The sequence below is a fragment of the Bombina bombina genome, chromosome 7, assembly GCF_027579735.1.
Source record: "Bombina bombina isolate aBomBom1 chromosome 7, aBomBom1.pri, whole genome shotgun sequence".
In the NCBI taxonomy this organism is placed as follows: Eukaryota; Metazoa; Chordata; class Amphibia; order Anura; family Bombinatoridae; genus Bombina; species Bombina bombina.
Window position 1 is genome coordinate 591,684,622 of NC_069505.1, and position 16,530 is coordinate 591,701,151.

Sequence of the window (16,530 nt, forward strand, 5' to 3'; positions counted from 1 at the left end):
AAACATAATGAACAAGGAGTTTCCTCTATGTCAGACATGTTTAACAGACTAGTAATGAGACCAGCAAGCTTGGAAAACACTTTAATAAATGTGAAAAAGCAATTAAACAAAAACGGCACTGTGCCTTTAAGAGAAAAAAACTACCACATAAACTGCAAAACAGTGTTAAAAAGTAGTAAACTCTACGAAATTTTTACAGTGTGTATAAGAGACTAAAGCAGCATTGCACCCACTTGCAAATGGATGATTAACCCCTTAGGCCCCAAACCGGATTAGAAAAACGGTAAAACCGTTAAAAAACAGTCAAACACACTGCCACAGCCCTTAAACATGATTTTTGCAGGAAAAAACCCTCTATAGTGGTCCTAGATGCCATAGGACTCCTTTAGGGAAGCTGGATGTCTCAGTCTGAATATCAACTGCGCGAAAATAGGCCCCTCCCACCATGCACTCAATGTCAGAAGGCCTTAAAAAAGTACTCCTAGGAGTGATCTAACAAGCCATGTGGAAAACTAGGCCCCAAATAAAGATTTATCACCCTCAGAGAAAAAAATGTTTTTTTTTTCTGTAAGTTATGCAAACGTTTTTACACTAAGTAATATGAGAGTTAACATGAATATTACCATTATCTTGTAAGCATGATCCCAGTCGTTGTTAAATCACTGTATCAGGCTTACCTCAAATATACCAGGCATTGTCAGCATTTTCTAGACCTTATCTCTCTAGAAAAAAATATACTGAACCTACCTCAAAGCAGGTGATCTGCAAACCGTCCACCCAACTGAAGTTTTCTTTCCATACTCTTCAGTTATGTGTGAGAACAGCAATGGACCTTAGTTACAAACCGCTAAGATCATCAACCTCCAGGCAGATTCTTCTTCCAATTTCTGCCTGAGAGTAAAACAGTACAACGCCGGTACCGTTTAAAAATAACAAACTCTTGATTGAAGGTAAAAACTACACTAAGTCACCACATATCTCTTGATACTTCCTTTCTTGTCGAGAGTTGCAAGAGAATGACTGGGGATGGCAGTTAGGGGAGGAGCTATATAGACAGCTCTGCTGTGGGTGTCCTCTTGCAACTTCCTGTTGGGAAGGAGAATATCCCACAAGTAATGGATGAACCCGTGGACTGGATACACCTTTACAAGAGAAATCTGGATTTGTACAAATTTTAAAGTGTTGATCTTTCACTAGAATCAATTCAGCTATGAAAAGATCCACACAGCATAAGCAACCGCCTAATCCTGCATTCGGATCCTCACAAAGGATCCAAATGCAAATCTCTGGTAAACACATAGCTACATGCAAGCAATTGTACAATAAGAAAATGATTTAATGCATTATTAGAGCCTTTTCTAATTGCATCTTTATACCATAGAAAATATTCCTCCTCACATGGGGCTGATGGGAGTCTTGAGATACTCATGTGTTTAGGAGTTGTTTCATAAAACATAAGCTGACTAGAAAATATCACACAAACATTACTATGTAAAAAAAACAAAAAAGTAGCCACATCCCATTGTAAAAGGACTTTAAGCATCCAATCAGGATGCTAGTCCCAGGACTTGCTAGGGGGTGAGCAACTGGCATGTGCAGACAGTCATTTTATTTCCCTCCTCAGTGTAAGGAAGTTTACTTTATTATGGGATTTCACAGTAAAGTGTGAACTCAGCACTGATGATACGGATTGGCTGTTATTTTCACCATGCAGGCGACAGTAAAGAGTAGCTGAAAGATAAATGCTCACAGAGAAGTCTGGTGAGCTAAAGATATTGTGAGGTAAAGAAATCTTCTTTTAACATGAGATGTTCATGAGATATGTACCTTGTCATCTTTTTACAGATATGCTGCATAATTTTCTAATAATTTAACACACAAGTAACACACCCCTTACCCCATGTAGATTACTCTAAACTATAAGAGCTTAAAAGTAAACATTATATATTTAAAAAAAGCCCACAACAACAACAACATACCTCATTATAAATTTTCAGTGCTGTCTGAAAAGTGCTTTGAAGTTCCTCAAGGGTTGTTTTGAACTTACCAAGAAGAACTGCATCTAAAATAAAAAGAAGCACACATATAACTACTGTATATGTTAGAATAACAGTGTTTGTGACCGATTACAGAACCCACACATATTAGATACCATTTTTCTCGGTATTAAATGGACTTTCTAAGGATACCATTATTTTCATCATATCTTATAATTTACTATAATTTTTTTTTATAAAATATGATGAAAAAATGTAAAAAAAAAAAAAAAACCAACACTTTTTCTAACGTTGAGCCCCAAAATCTGTTACAGATCTACAGCCACCAAAAAAACCCCATGCTAAATAGTTTATCCTGAGTTTAGAAATACCCAATGTTTACATGTTCTTTGCTTTATTTGCAAGTTATAGGGCAATCTTTGCTATTTCCAAACCATTTTTTGTTTCAAAATTAGCGCTAGTTACATTGGAACACTGATATCTGTCAGGAATCCCTGAAAATCCCTTGACATGTAGATATATATTTTTTTTAGTAGACAACCCAAAGTATTGATCTAGGCCCATTTTGGTATATTTCATGCCATCATTTCACCACCAAATGCGATCAAATAAAAAAAAATTATTCACTTTTTCACAAACTTTAGGTTTCTCACTGAAATTATTTACAAACAGCTTCTGCAATTATGGCACAAATGGTTGTAAATGCTTCTCTGGGATCCCCTTTGTTCAGAAATAGCAGACTTATATGGCTTTGGTGTTGCTTTTTGGTAAATAGAAGGCCGCTAAATGCAGCTGCGCACTACACGTGTATTATGTCCAGCAGTAAAGGGGTTAATTAGGGAGATTGTAGGGTTAATTTTAGCTTTAGTGTAGTAAACATCCCAAAGTATTGATCTAGGCCCATTTTGGTATATTTCATGCCACCATTTCACTGCTAAATGTGATTAAATAAAAAGCTAACTTTTTCACAATTTTAGGTTTCTCCCTAAAATTATTTACAAACAGTTAGTGCAATCATGGCACAAATGGTTGTAAATGCTTCTCTGGAATCCCCTTTGTTCAGAAATAGACATATATGGCTTTGGCATTGCTTTTTGGTAATTAGAAGGCTGCTAAATGTTTCTGCGCACAACACTTGTATTATGCCCAGCAGTGAAGGGGTTAATTAGCAAGCTTAGGTAGTGAGCTTGAAGGGTTAAAGGACCAGTCAACACATTAGATTTGCATAATCAACAAATGCAAAATAACAAGACATTGCAATATCACTTAGTCTGAACTTCAAATGAGTAGTAGATTTTTTTATAACAAATTTCAGTTATGTATATTTCCACTACTCTTGTACCATGTGATAGCAATCAGCCAATCACAAATGCATATACGTATAGTCTGTGAATTCTTGCACATGCTCAGTAGGATCTGGTGACTCAAAAATTGTAAATATAAAAGACTGTGCACATTTTTTTTAATGGAAGTAAATTGGAAAGTTGTTTAAAATTACATGCTGTATCTGAATCATGAAAATTTAATTTAACCTGAGTGTCCCTGAACCCAATTTTTTTTTCTTTCGTGATTCAGATAGAGCATGCAATTTTAAGCAACTTTCAAATTTACTCCTATTATCAATTTTTCTTCGTTCTCTTGCTATCTTTATTTGAAAACGAAGGCATCTAAGCTTTTTTATTGGTTCAGGGCTCTGGACAGCACTTTTTTTATTGGTGGATGAATTTATCCACCAATCAGCAAGAACAACCCAGTTTGTTCACCAAAAATGGGCCGGCATCTAAACTTACATTCTTGCATTTCAAATAAAGATACCAAGGGAATGAAGAAAATTTGATAATAGGAGTAAATTAGAAAGATGCTTAAAATGTCATGCTCTATCTGAATCACAAACGAAAAAATTTGGGTTCAGTGTCCCTTTAATTATAGCTTTAGTGTAGAGATCAGCCTCCCACCTGACACATCCCACCCCCTGATCCCTCACTGACCCCCCTCAAACAGCTCCCCCCCCACCTCACAATTGTCACCGCTATCTTATGTACTGGCAGAAAGTCTGCCAGTACTAAAATAAAAGGCAATTTTTTTTATATATTTATTTTGCAGTGATGGATCCCCCCTCAGCCCCCAACCTTCCTGATCCACCGTATACAGCTCTCTAACCCCCACCCCTCTACCTATCTTCCACCATCTTGGGTACTGGCAGCTGTCTGCCAGTACCCATTTTGCCATAATACATGTTTTTTTTTGTTTTTGCCTAAATCATTTTCTGTAGTATAGCTGCCCCCCTCAACACCCTACCCCCTCCCTCTCACAATGTAACGTGCGCGTATGCGCCCCCGTGTTCCTGCTGTATTACGCACACTGCAGGGTTAGGAACAGAAAGTCCCTGCAGAGATGGGCCGTCCACCCACCTTCCCTGCTACTGCTCCCACCCACCAACAAACGGCACTATCGCTGGCCGATGCAGAGAGGGCCACAGAGTGGCCCTCTCTGCACCGACAACTCTGCAACTCTATTTCTGCAGTGCCCCACTCTAGGGGCATGCAGAAATAGCGCAATCTCGCTATTTTGAGCAAGATCGCGGCAGAGAAAAGCCCAGGACTGCAGCGACATACAGGGGGCATATATATATATATGTATATATATATATATATATATATATAACATAATTTATGTAAGAACTTACCTGATAAATTCATTTCTTTCATATTAACAAGAGTCCATGAGCTAGTGACGTATGGGATATACATTCCTACCAGGAGGGGCAAAGTTTCCCAAACCTTAAAATGCCTATAAATACACCCCTCACCACACCCACAAATCAGTTTAACGAATAGCCAAGAAGTGGGGTGATAAGAAAAAAAGTGCGAAGCATATAAAATAAGGAATTGGAATAATTGTGCTTTATACAAAAAAATCATAACCACCACAAAAAAGGGTGGGCCTCATGGACTCTTGTTAATATGAAAGAAATGAATTTATCAGGTAAGTTCTTACATAAATTATGTTTTCTTTCATGTAATTAACAAGAGTCCATGAGCTAGTGACGTATGGGATAATGACTACCCAAGATGTGGATCTTTCCACACAAGAGTCACTAGAGAGGGAGGGATAAAATAAAGACAGCCAATTCCTGCTGAAAATAATCCACACCCAAAATAAAGTTTAACAAAAAACATAAGCAGAAGATTCAAACTGAAACCGCTGCCTGAAGAACTTTTCTACCAAAAACTGCTTCAGAAGAAGAAAATACATCAAAATGGTAGAATTTAGTAAAAGTATGCAAAGAGGACCAAGTTGCTGCTTTGCAGATCTGGTCAACCGAAGCTTCATTCCTAAACGCCCAGGAAGTAGAAACTGACCTAGTAGAATGAGCTGTAATTCTGTGAGGCGGAATTTTACCCGACTCAACATAGGCAAGATGAATTAAAGATTTCAACCAAGATGCCAAAGAAATGGCAGAAGCTTTCTGGCCTTTCCTAGAACCGGAAAAGATAACAAATAGACTAGAAGTCTTACGGAAAGATTTCGTAGCTTCAACATAATATTTCAAAGCTCTAACAACATCCAAAGAATGCAATGATTTCTCCTTAGAATTCTTAGGATTAGGACATAATGAAGGAACCACAATTTCTCTACTAATGTTGTTGGAATTCACAACTTTAGGTAAAAATTCAAAAGAAGTTCGCAACACCGCCTTATCCTGATGAAAAATCAGAAAAGGAGACTCACACGAAAGAGCAGATAATTCAGAAACTTTTCTAGCAGAAGAGATGGCCAAAAGGAACAAAACTTTCCAAGAAAGTAATTTAATGTCCAATGAATGCATAGGTTCAAACGGAGGAGCTTGAAGAGCTCCCAAAACCAAATTCAAACTCCATGGAGGAGAAATTGACTTAATGACAGGTTTTATACGAACCAAAGCTTGTACAAAACAATGAATATCAGGAAGAATAGCAATCTTTCTGTGAAAAAGAACAGAAAGAGCGGAGATTTGTCCTTTCAAAGAACTCGCGGACAAACCCTTATCTAAACCATCCTGAAGAAACTGTAAAATTCTCGGTATTCTAAAAGAATGCCAAGAAAAATGATGAGAAAGACACCAAGAAATATAAGTCTTCCAGACTCTATAATATATCTCTCGAGATACAGATTTACGAGCCTGTAACATAGTATTAATCACGGAGTCAGAGAAACCTCTATGACCAAGAATCAAGCGTTCAATCTCCATACCTTTAAATTTAAGGATTTCAGATCCGGATGGAAAAAAGGACCTTGAGACAGAAGGTCTGGTCTTAACGGAAGAGTCCATGGTTGGCAAGATGCCATCCGGACAAGATCCGCATACCAAAACCTGTGAGGCCATGCCGGAGCTATTAGCAGAACAAACGAGCATTCCTTCAGAATCTTGGAGATTACTCTTGGAAGAAGAACTAGAGGCGGAAAGATATAGGCAGGATGATACTTCCAAGGAAGTGATAATGCATCCACTGCCTCCGCCTGAGGATCCCGGGATCTGGACAGATACCTGGGAAGTTTCTTGTTTAGATGAGAGGCCATCAGATCTATCTCTGGGAGCCCCCATATTTGAACAATCTGAAGAAATACCTCTGGGTGAAGAGACCATTCGCCCGGATGCAACGTTTGGCGACTGAGATAATCCGCTTCCCAATTGTCTACACCTGGGATATGAACCGCAGAGATTAGACAGGAGCTGGATTCCGCCCAAACCAAAATTCGAGATACTTCTTTCATAGCCAGAGGACTGTGAGTCCCTCCTTGATGATTGATGTATGCCACAGTTGTGACATTGTCTGTCTGAAAACAAATGAACGATTCTCTCTTCAGAAGAGGCCAAAACTGAAGAGCTCTGAAAACTGCACGGAGTTCCAAGATATTGATCGGTAATCTCACCTCCTGAGATTCCCAAACTCCTTGTGCCGTCAGAGATCCCCACACAGCTCCCCAACCTGTGAGACTTGCATCTGTTGAAATTACAGTCCAGGTCGGAAGAACAAAAGAAGCCCCCTGAATTAAACGATGGTGATCTGTCCACCACGTTAGAGAGTGCCGAACAATCGGTTTTAAAGATATTAATTGATATATCTTCGTGTAATCCCTGCACCATTGGTTCAGCATACAGAGCTGAAGAGGTCGCATGTGAAAACGAGCAAAGGGGATCGCGTCCGATGCAGCAGTCATAAGACCTAGAATTTCCATGCATAAGGCTACCGAAGGGAATGATTGAGACTGAAGGTTTCGACAGGCTGTAATCAATTTTAGACGTCTCTTGTCTGTTAAAGACAAAGTCATGGACACTGAATCTATCTGGAAACCCAGAAAGGTTACCCTTGTTTGAGGAATCAAAGAACTTTTTGGTAAATTGATCCTCCAACCATGATCTTGAAGAAACAACACAAGTCGATTCGTATGAGACTCTGCTAAATGTAAAGACGGAGCAAGTACCAAGATATCGTCCAAATAAGGAAATACCACAATACCCTGTTCTCTGATTACAGACAGAAGGGCACCGAGAATCTTTGTGAAAATTCTTGGAGCTGTAGCAAGGCCAAACGGTAGAGCCACAAATTGGTAATGCTTGTCTAGAAAAGAGAATCTCAGGAACTGATAATGATCTGGATGAATCGGAATATGCAGATATGCATCCTGTAAATCTATTGTGGACATATAATTCCCTTGCTGAACAAAAGGCAATATAGTCCTTACAGTTACCATCTTGAACGTTGGTATCCTTACATAACGATTCAATAATTTTAGATCCAGAACTGGTCTGAAGGAATTCTCCTTCTTTGGTACAATGAAGAGATTTGAATAAAACCCCATCCCCTGTTCCGGAACTGGAACTGGCATAATTACTCCAGCCAACTCTAGATCTGAAACACAATTCAGAAATGCTTGAGCTTTCACTGGATTTACTGGGACATGGGAAAGAAAAAATCTCTTTGCAGGAGGTCTCATCTTGAAACCAATTCTGTACCCTTCTGAAACAATGTTCTGAATCCAAAGATTGTGAACAGAACTGATCCAAATTTCTTTGAAAAAACGTAACCTGCCCCCTACCAGCTGAACTGGAATGAGGGCCGTACCTTCATGTGAACTTAGAAGCAGGCTTTGCCTTTCTAGCAGGCTTGGATTTATTCCAGACTGGAGATGGTTTCCAAACTGAAACTGCTCCTGAGGACGAAGGATCAGGCTTTTGTTCTTTGTTGAAACGAAAGGAACGAAAACGATTGTTAGCCCTGTTTTTACCTTTAGACTTTTTATCCTGTGGTAAAAAAGTTCCTTTCCCACCAGTAACAGTTGAAATAATAGAATCCAACTGAGAACCAAATAATTTGTTTCCCTGGAAAGAAATGGAAAGTAGAGTTGATTTAGAAGCCATATCAGCATTCCAAGTCTTAAGCCATAAAGCTCTTCTGGCTAAGATAGCCAGAGACATAAATCTAACATCAACTCTAATAATATCAAAAATGGCATCACAGATGAAATTATTAGCATGCTGGAGAAGAATAATAATATCATGAGAATCACGATTTGTTACTTGTTGCGCTAGAGTTTCCAACCAAAAAGTTGAAGCTGCAGCAACATCAGCCAATGATATAGCAGGTCTAAGAAGATTACCTGAACATAGATAAGCTTTTCTTAGAAAAGATTCAATTTTTCTATCTAAAGGATCCTTAAACGAGGTACCATCTGATGTAGGAATGGTAGTACGTTTAGCAAGGGTAGAAATAGCCCCATCAACTTTAGGGATTTTGTCCCAAAATTCTAATCTGTCAGGCGGAACAGGATATAATTGCTTAAAACGTTTAGAAGGAGTAAATGAATTACCCAATCTATCCCATTCCTTAGCAATTACTGCAGAAATAGCATTAGGAACAGGAAAGACTTCTGGAATAACCGCAGGAGCTTTAAAAACCTTATCCAAACGTATAGAATTAGTATCAAGAGGACTAGAATCCTCTATTTCTAAAGCAATTAGTACTTCTTTAAGTAAAGAGCGAATAAATTCCATCTTAAATAAATATGAAGATTTATTAGCATCAATCTCTGAGACAGAATCCTCTGAACCAGAAGAGTCCAAAGAATCAGAATGATGGTGTTCATTTAAAAATTCATCTGTAAAGAGAGAAGATTTAAAAGACTTTTTACGTTTACTAGAAGGAGAAATAACAGACAAAGCCTTCTTTATGGATTCAGAAACAAAATCTCTTATGTTATCAGGAACATTCTGCACCTTAGATGTTGAGGGAACTGCAACAGGCAATGGTACATCACTAAAGGAAATATTATCTGCATTAACAAGTTTGTCATGACATTTAATACAAACAACAGCTGGAGGAATAGCTACCAAAAGTTTACAGCAGATACACTTAGCTTTGGTAGATCCAGCAGGCAGAGGTTTTCCTGTAGTATCTTCTGGCTCAGATGCAACGTGAGACATCTTGCAATATGTAAGAGAAAAAACAACATATAAAGCAAAATAGATCAAATTCCTTATAAGACAGTTTCAGGAATGGGAAAAAAATGCCAAACATCAAGCTTCTAGAAACCAGAAGCAAATGAAAAATGAGACTGAAATAATGTGGAGACAAAAGCGACGCCCATAATTTTTTGGCGCCAAATAAGACGCCCACATTATTTGGCGCCTAAATGCTTTTGGCGCCAAAAATGACGCCACATCCGGAACGCCGACATTTTTGGCGCAAAATAACGTCAAAAAAATGACGCAACTTCCGGCGACACGTATGACGCCGGAAACGGAAATGAATTTTTGCGCCAAAAAAGTCCGCGCCAAGAATGACGCAATAAAATGAAGCATTTTCAGCCCCCGCGAGCCTAACAGCCCACAGGGAAAAAAGTCAAATTTTTGAGGTAAGAAAAATATGATAATTAAAGCATAATCCCAAATATGAAACTGACTGTCTGGAAATAAGGAAAGTTGAACATTCTGAGTCAAGGCAAATAAATGTTTGAATACATATATTTAGAACTTTATAAATAAAGTGCCCAACCATAGCTTAGAGTGTCACAGAAAATAAGACTTACTTACCCCAGGACACTCATCTACATGTTTGTAGAAAGCCAAACCAGTACTGAAACGAGAATCAGTAGAGGAAATGGTAAATATAAGAGTATATCGTCGATCTGAAAAGGGAGGTAAGAGATGAATCTCTACGACCGATAACAGAGAACCTTATGAAATAGACCCCGTAGAAGGAGATCACTGCATTCAATAGGCAATACTCTCCTCACATCCCTCTGACATTCACTGCACGCTGAGAGGAAAACCGGGCTCCAACTTGCTGCGGAGCGCATATCAACGTAGAATCTAGCACAAACTTACTTCACCACCTCCCTTGGAGGCAAAGTTTGTAAAACTGATTTGTGGGTGTGGTGAGGGGTGTATTTATAGGCATTTTAAGGTTTGGGAAACTTTGCCCCTCCTGGTAGGAATGTATATCCCATACGTCACTAGCTCATGGACTCTTGTTAATTACATGAAAGAAATATATATATATACATACACATACACACACATATATATATATATATATATATATATATATATACACATACACACACATACATACACACTCATACACATTTACACACACATATACATATATATCAAATGGAGAAGAAAAACAAATTATGCTAGCCTGAAAAATTAATTTATTTCATGGTGGTTAGAGTCCACAAGCCATTTCTCCCGGGATTCAACTCCTGGTCACTAGAAGGAGGCAAAGATTCCAAAACTCTAAGAATGTATTCCCTCCCACCTCTCTGGTATGCCAGTTTTAGGTATACCCAAGCTTAGAAAAGTAGAAAGGTAGGAAAGGTCCAAGTAGAGAAAGTGAGGTGTAAACTAGAACTGCCAGCAGAAAAAAAAAACAAATTACATCAATTTAGTAAAAATGGGAGGGTCTTAAGGACTCACATCATGAAAGAAAATAATTTATTAGGTAGGCATACATTTACTTTTTTTTTTTAATAAGGTGATGAGAGTCCACAAGTCATTACACCTTTGAACTAATACCCAAGTGGTGCAGTTTATGAGTAATCTGGACGGGACAAAAACATTTTTGGAAGGCAAGCATCTAACTGTTCACACAGCTGCATAGTTTGCTACCAAAAGTCACTTCAGAAGAACCAAAATCATAAAAATGGTAGAAAATTAGTAATAGTATGTATGGATAACCTTGTTGCTGCCTTGCTAATTTGTTCAATAGAAGCCAAAAAAAAAAGAAGATAAACTGGCATACCAGAGAGGTGGGAGAGTTTATGTACTCTTAAAGTTTTGGGAATCTTAGCCTCCGCCAAGTGGCCAGGAGTTGAATCCCAGGCATAATGGTGCATGGACTCTCACCACCTTATGAAAGAAAACATTTTTATGGTACAGTTTAAAGGAATATAAAAGTCAAAGGATACACATCATGACATTTACAACTTTCTAATTTACATGTATTACACAATTTACCTCTATCACTTTATTGACACTATAGTGAAATAGGCATGACCATCATGAAATATTAAAGGGACAGTCAACACCAGAATTTTTGTTGTTTAAAAAGAAAGATAATCCCTTTATTACCCATTCCCCAGTTTTGCACAACCAACAGTTATATTAATATACTTTTTACCTCTGTAATTATCTTGTATCTAAGCCTCTGCAGACTGCCCCTTTATTTCAGTTCTTTTGACAGACATGCAGCTTAGCCAATCAGTGCTAGGTCACTTTACGTGCATTAGCTCAATGTTATCTATATGAAACATGTGAACTAATGCCTTCTAGTGGTTAAAATGTATTCAGATTAGAGGCAGTCTTCAAGGTCTAAGAAATTAGCATATGAACCTCCTAGGTTTAACTTTCAACTAAGAATACCAAGAGAACAAAGCAAATTTGGTGATAAAAGTAAATTGGGAAGTTGTTTAAAATTGCATGCCCTATTTAAATCATGAAAGTTTTTTTTGGACTTGACTGTCCCTTTAAACCCCATTATGCAGGTATTCATGTTAAAAGGGACATGGAACCCTTCTTCTTCATGATTCAGATAGATTGTACAATTTTAAACAACTTTCCAATTTACTTATGTTACCTAATTTGCTTAGTTTTCTTGGTAGCCTTTGTTGAAAAGCATACCAAGGAGCTAGGCATTAGCTGCTGATTGGTGGCTGCACAGATATGTCTTGTTATTGATTTACCAATGTGTTCAGCTAGCTACCGGCACTGTATTGCTGCTCTTTCAATGAAGGATTCCAAGAGAATTAAGCAAAACTGATACTAAATCTAAGTTGTAAAGTTGTTTAAACATGTATGTTCTATCTCAATAATGAAACATACATTTTGGGTTTCATGTCCCTTTAAAACGATATGTTCAAAAAGGATATGATAGATATTTTATTAAGTGGGAACTGAAACCAGCAACCTCTCTGATTTTTATTTAACTTTATGATTTGGCACAGCAGATTTTAACAAAATAAGGTAAAACATAAAAAAACATAATTTATGCTTACCTGATAAATTTATTTATCTTGTAGTGTATCCAGTCCACGGATCATCCATTACTTGTGGGATATTCTCCTTCCCAACAGGAAGTTGCAAGAGGATCACCCACAGCAGAGCTGCTATATAGCTCCTCCCCTCACTGCCATATCCAGTCATTCGACCGAAACAAGCCGAGAAAGGAGAAACCATAGGGTGCAGTGGTGACTGTAGTTTAATTAAAATTTAGACCTGCCTGAAAAGGACAGGGCGGGCCGTGGACTGGATACACTACAAGAGAAATAAATTTATCAGGTAAGCATAAATTATGTTTTCTCTTGTTAAGTGTATCCAGTCCACGGATCATCCATTACTTGTGGGATACCAATACCAAAGCTAAAGTACACGGATGATGGGAGGGACAAGGCAGGAACTTAAACGGAAGGAACCACTGCCTGTAGAACCTTTCTCCCAAAAACAGCCTCCGAAGAAGCAAAAGTATCAAATATGTAAAATTTAGAAAAAGTATGAAGCGAAGACCAAGTTGCAGCCTTGCAAATCTGTTCAACAGAGGCCTCATTTTTAAAGGCCCAGGTGGAAGCCACAGCTCTAGTAGAATGAGCTGTAATCCTTTCAGGAGGCTGCTGTCCAGCAGTCTCATAGGCTAAACGGATTATACTCCGAAGCCAAAAAGAAAGAGAGGTTGCCGAGGCCTTTTGACCTCTCCTCTGACCAGAGTAAACAACAAACAGGTTAGATGTTTGACGAAAATCTTTAGTAGCCTGTAAGTAAAACTTCAAGGCACTGACTACGTCTAGATTATGCAAAAGACGTTCCTTCTTTGAAGAAGGATTAGGACATAATGATGGAACAACAATCTCTTGATTGATATTCTTGTTAGAAACCACCTTAGGTAAAAACCCAGGTTTTGTACGCAGAACTACTTTATCTGAATGAAAGATCAGATAAGGAGAATCACAATGTAAGGCAGATAACTCCGAGACTCTTCGAGCCGAGGAAATAGCCATCAGAAAAAGAACTTTCCATGATAGAAGTTTGATATCAATAGAATGAAGGGGTTCAAACGGAACCCCTTGAAGAACTTTAAGAACCAAGTTTAAGCTCCATGGAGGAGCAACAGGTTTAAACACAGGCTTAATTCTAGCTAAAGCCTGACAAAATGCCTGAACGTCTGGAACTTCTGCCAGCCGCTTGTGTAAAAGAATAGACAGAGCAGAAATCTGTCCCTTTAAAGAACTAGCTGATAATCCTTTGTCCAAACCCTCTTGGAGGAAGGACAATATCCTAGGAATCCTAACCCTACTCCATGAGTAATTCTTGGATTCACACCAATGAAGATATTTACGCCATATCTTGTGGTAAATTTTCCTGGTGACAGGCTTTCTTGCCTGTATTAAGGTATCAATTACTGACTCGGAGAAGCCACGCTTTGATAGGATCAAGTGTTCAATCTCCATGCAGTCAGTCTCAGAGAAAGTAGATTCGGATGATTGAAAGGACCTTGTATTAGAAGGTCTTGTCTCAGAGTCCATGGTGGAAAGGATGACATGTCCACTAGGTCTGCATACCAGGTCCTGCGTGGCCACGCAGGCGCTATCAATATCACCGATGCTCTCTCCTGTTTGATTTTGGCAATCAGACGAGGAAGCAGAGGAAACGGTGGAAACACATAAGCCAGGTTGAAGAACCAAGGCGCTGCTAGAGCATCTATCAGTGCCGCTTCTGGGTCCCTGGAACTGGATCCGTAACAAGGAAGCTTGGCGTTCTGGCGAGACGCCATGAGATCCAATTCTGGTTTGCCCCAACGGAGAACCAATTGAGCAAACACCTCCGGATGGAGTTCCCACTCCCCCGGATGAAAAGTCTGACGACTTAGAAAATCCGCCTCCCAGTTCTCTACACCTGGGATATGGATCGCTGACAGGTGGCAAGAGTGAGTCTCTGCCCAGCGAATTATCTTGGAGACTTCTGACATCGCTAGGGAACTCCTGGTTCCCCCATGATGGTTGATGTAAGCCACAGTCGTGATGTTGTCCGACTGAAATCTGATGAACCTCAGTGTTGCTAACTGAGGCCAAGCTAGAAGAGCATTGAATATTGCTCTTAACTCCAGAATATTTATTGGGAGGAGTTTCTCCTCCTGAGTCCATGAACCCTGAGCCTTCAGGGAGTTCTAGACTGCACCCCAACCTAGAAGGCTGGCATCTGTTGTTACAATTGTCCAATCTGGTCTGCGAAAGGTCATACCCTTGGACAGATGGACCCGAGATAACCACCAGAGAAGAGAATCTCTGGTTTCCTGATCCAGATTTAGTAGAGGGGACAAATCTGTGTAATCCCCATTCCACTGACTGAGCATGCATAATTGCAGCGGTCTGAGATGCAGGCGCGCGAATGGCACTATGTCCATCGCCGCTACCATTAAGCCGATTACTTCCATGCACTGAGCCACCGTGGGGCGCGGAATGGAGTGAAGAACACGGCAAGCATTTAGTTTTGATAACCTGGACTCCGTCAGGTAAATTTTCCTTTCTACAGAATCTATTAGAGTCCCTAGGAAGGAAACCCTTGTGAGAGGAGATAGAGAACTCTTTTCTTCGTTCACTTTCCACCCATGCGACCTCAGGAATGCCAGAACTATCTCTGTATGAGATTTGGCAATTTGAAAGCTTGACGCCTGTATCAGGATGTCGTCCAGGTAAGGAGCCACCGCTATGCCTCGCGGCCTTAGGACCGCCAGAAGTGAGCCCAGAACCTTTGTAAAAATTATTGGGGCTGTAGCCAACCCGAATGGAAGAGCTACAAATTGGTAATGCCTGTCTAGAAAGGCAAATCTCAGGAACTGATGATGATTCTTATGAATCGGAATGTGAAGGTAGGCATCCTTTAAGTCCACTGTGGTCATGTACTAACCCTCTTGGATCATGGATAAAATGGTTCGAATAGTTTCCATCTTGAATGACGGAACTCTGAGGAATTTGCTTAGGATCTTTAAATCCAAAATTGGTCTGAAGGTTCCCTCTTTTTTGGGAACCACAAACAGATTTGAATAAAACCCCTGTCCTTGTTCCGTCCGTGGAACTGGATGGATCACTCCCATTACAAGGAGATCTTGTACGCAGCTTAGGAATGCCTCTTTCTTTATCTGGTTTGCAGATAATCTTGAAAGGTGAAATCTCCCTTGTGGAGGAGAAGCTTTGAAGTCCAGAAGATATCCCTGAGATATGATCTCCAACGCCCAGGGATCCTGAACATCTCTTGCCCACGCCTGGGCGAAGAGAGAGAGTCTGCCCCCTACTAGATCCGTTGTCGGATAGGGGGCCGCTCCTTCATGCTGTCTTAGAGGCAGCAGCAGGCTTTCTGGCCTGCTTGCCCTTGTTCCAGGACTGGTTAGGTTTCCAGGCCTGCTTGGATTGAGCAAAAGTTCCCTCTTGTTTTGAAGCAGAGGAAGTTGATGCTGCACCTGCCTTGAAATTTCGAAAGGCACGAAAATTAGACTGTTTGGCCTTTGATTTGGCCCTGTCCTGAGGAAGGGTATGACCCTTACCTCCAGTAATGTCAGCAATAATTTCTTTCAAACCAGGCCCGAATAAGGTCTGCTCCTTGAAAGGAATGTTGAGTAATTTAGACTTTGAATTCACATCAGCTGACCAGGATTTGAGCCATAGCGCCCTACGCGCCTGGATGGCGAATCCGGAATTCTTAGCCGTTAGTTTAGTCAAATGAACAATGGCATCAGAAACAAATGAGTTAGCTAGCTTAAGAGTTCTAAGCTTGTCAACAATTTCAGTCAATGGAGTTGTATGGATGGCCTCTTCCAGGGCCTCAAACCAGAATGCCGCCGCCGCAGCAGTGACAGGCGCAATGCATGCAAGGGGCTGTAAAATAAAACCTTGTTGAATAAACATTTTTTTTTTTTTTTTTTAATATTGAACATTTTTATTATAAACATAAGTCATCACAACTCTTACAAACATTACAGATATGAATGAAACACAAAAATTA

General features: G+C 39.6%; 1 protein-coding gene across 1 annotated transcript in view; it reads right to left on the reverse strand.

Moving 5' to 3' along the window:
* Window positions 1–16,530, reverse strand: part of LOC128636624 (WD repeat-containing protein 62-like) — a 368,449-nt gene that overhangs the window by 17,758 nt on the left and 334,161 nt on the right. The window contains 1 exon segment of the mRNA XM_053689615.1: window positions 1,980–2,062. Coding sequence (XP_053545590.1) covers window positions 1,980–2,062 — 83 coding nt within the window.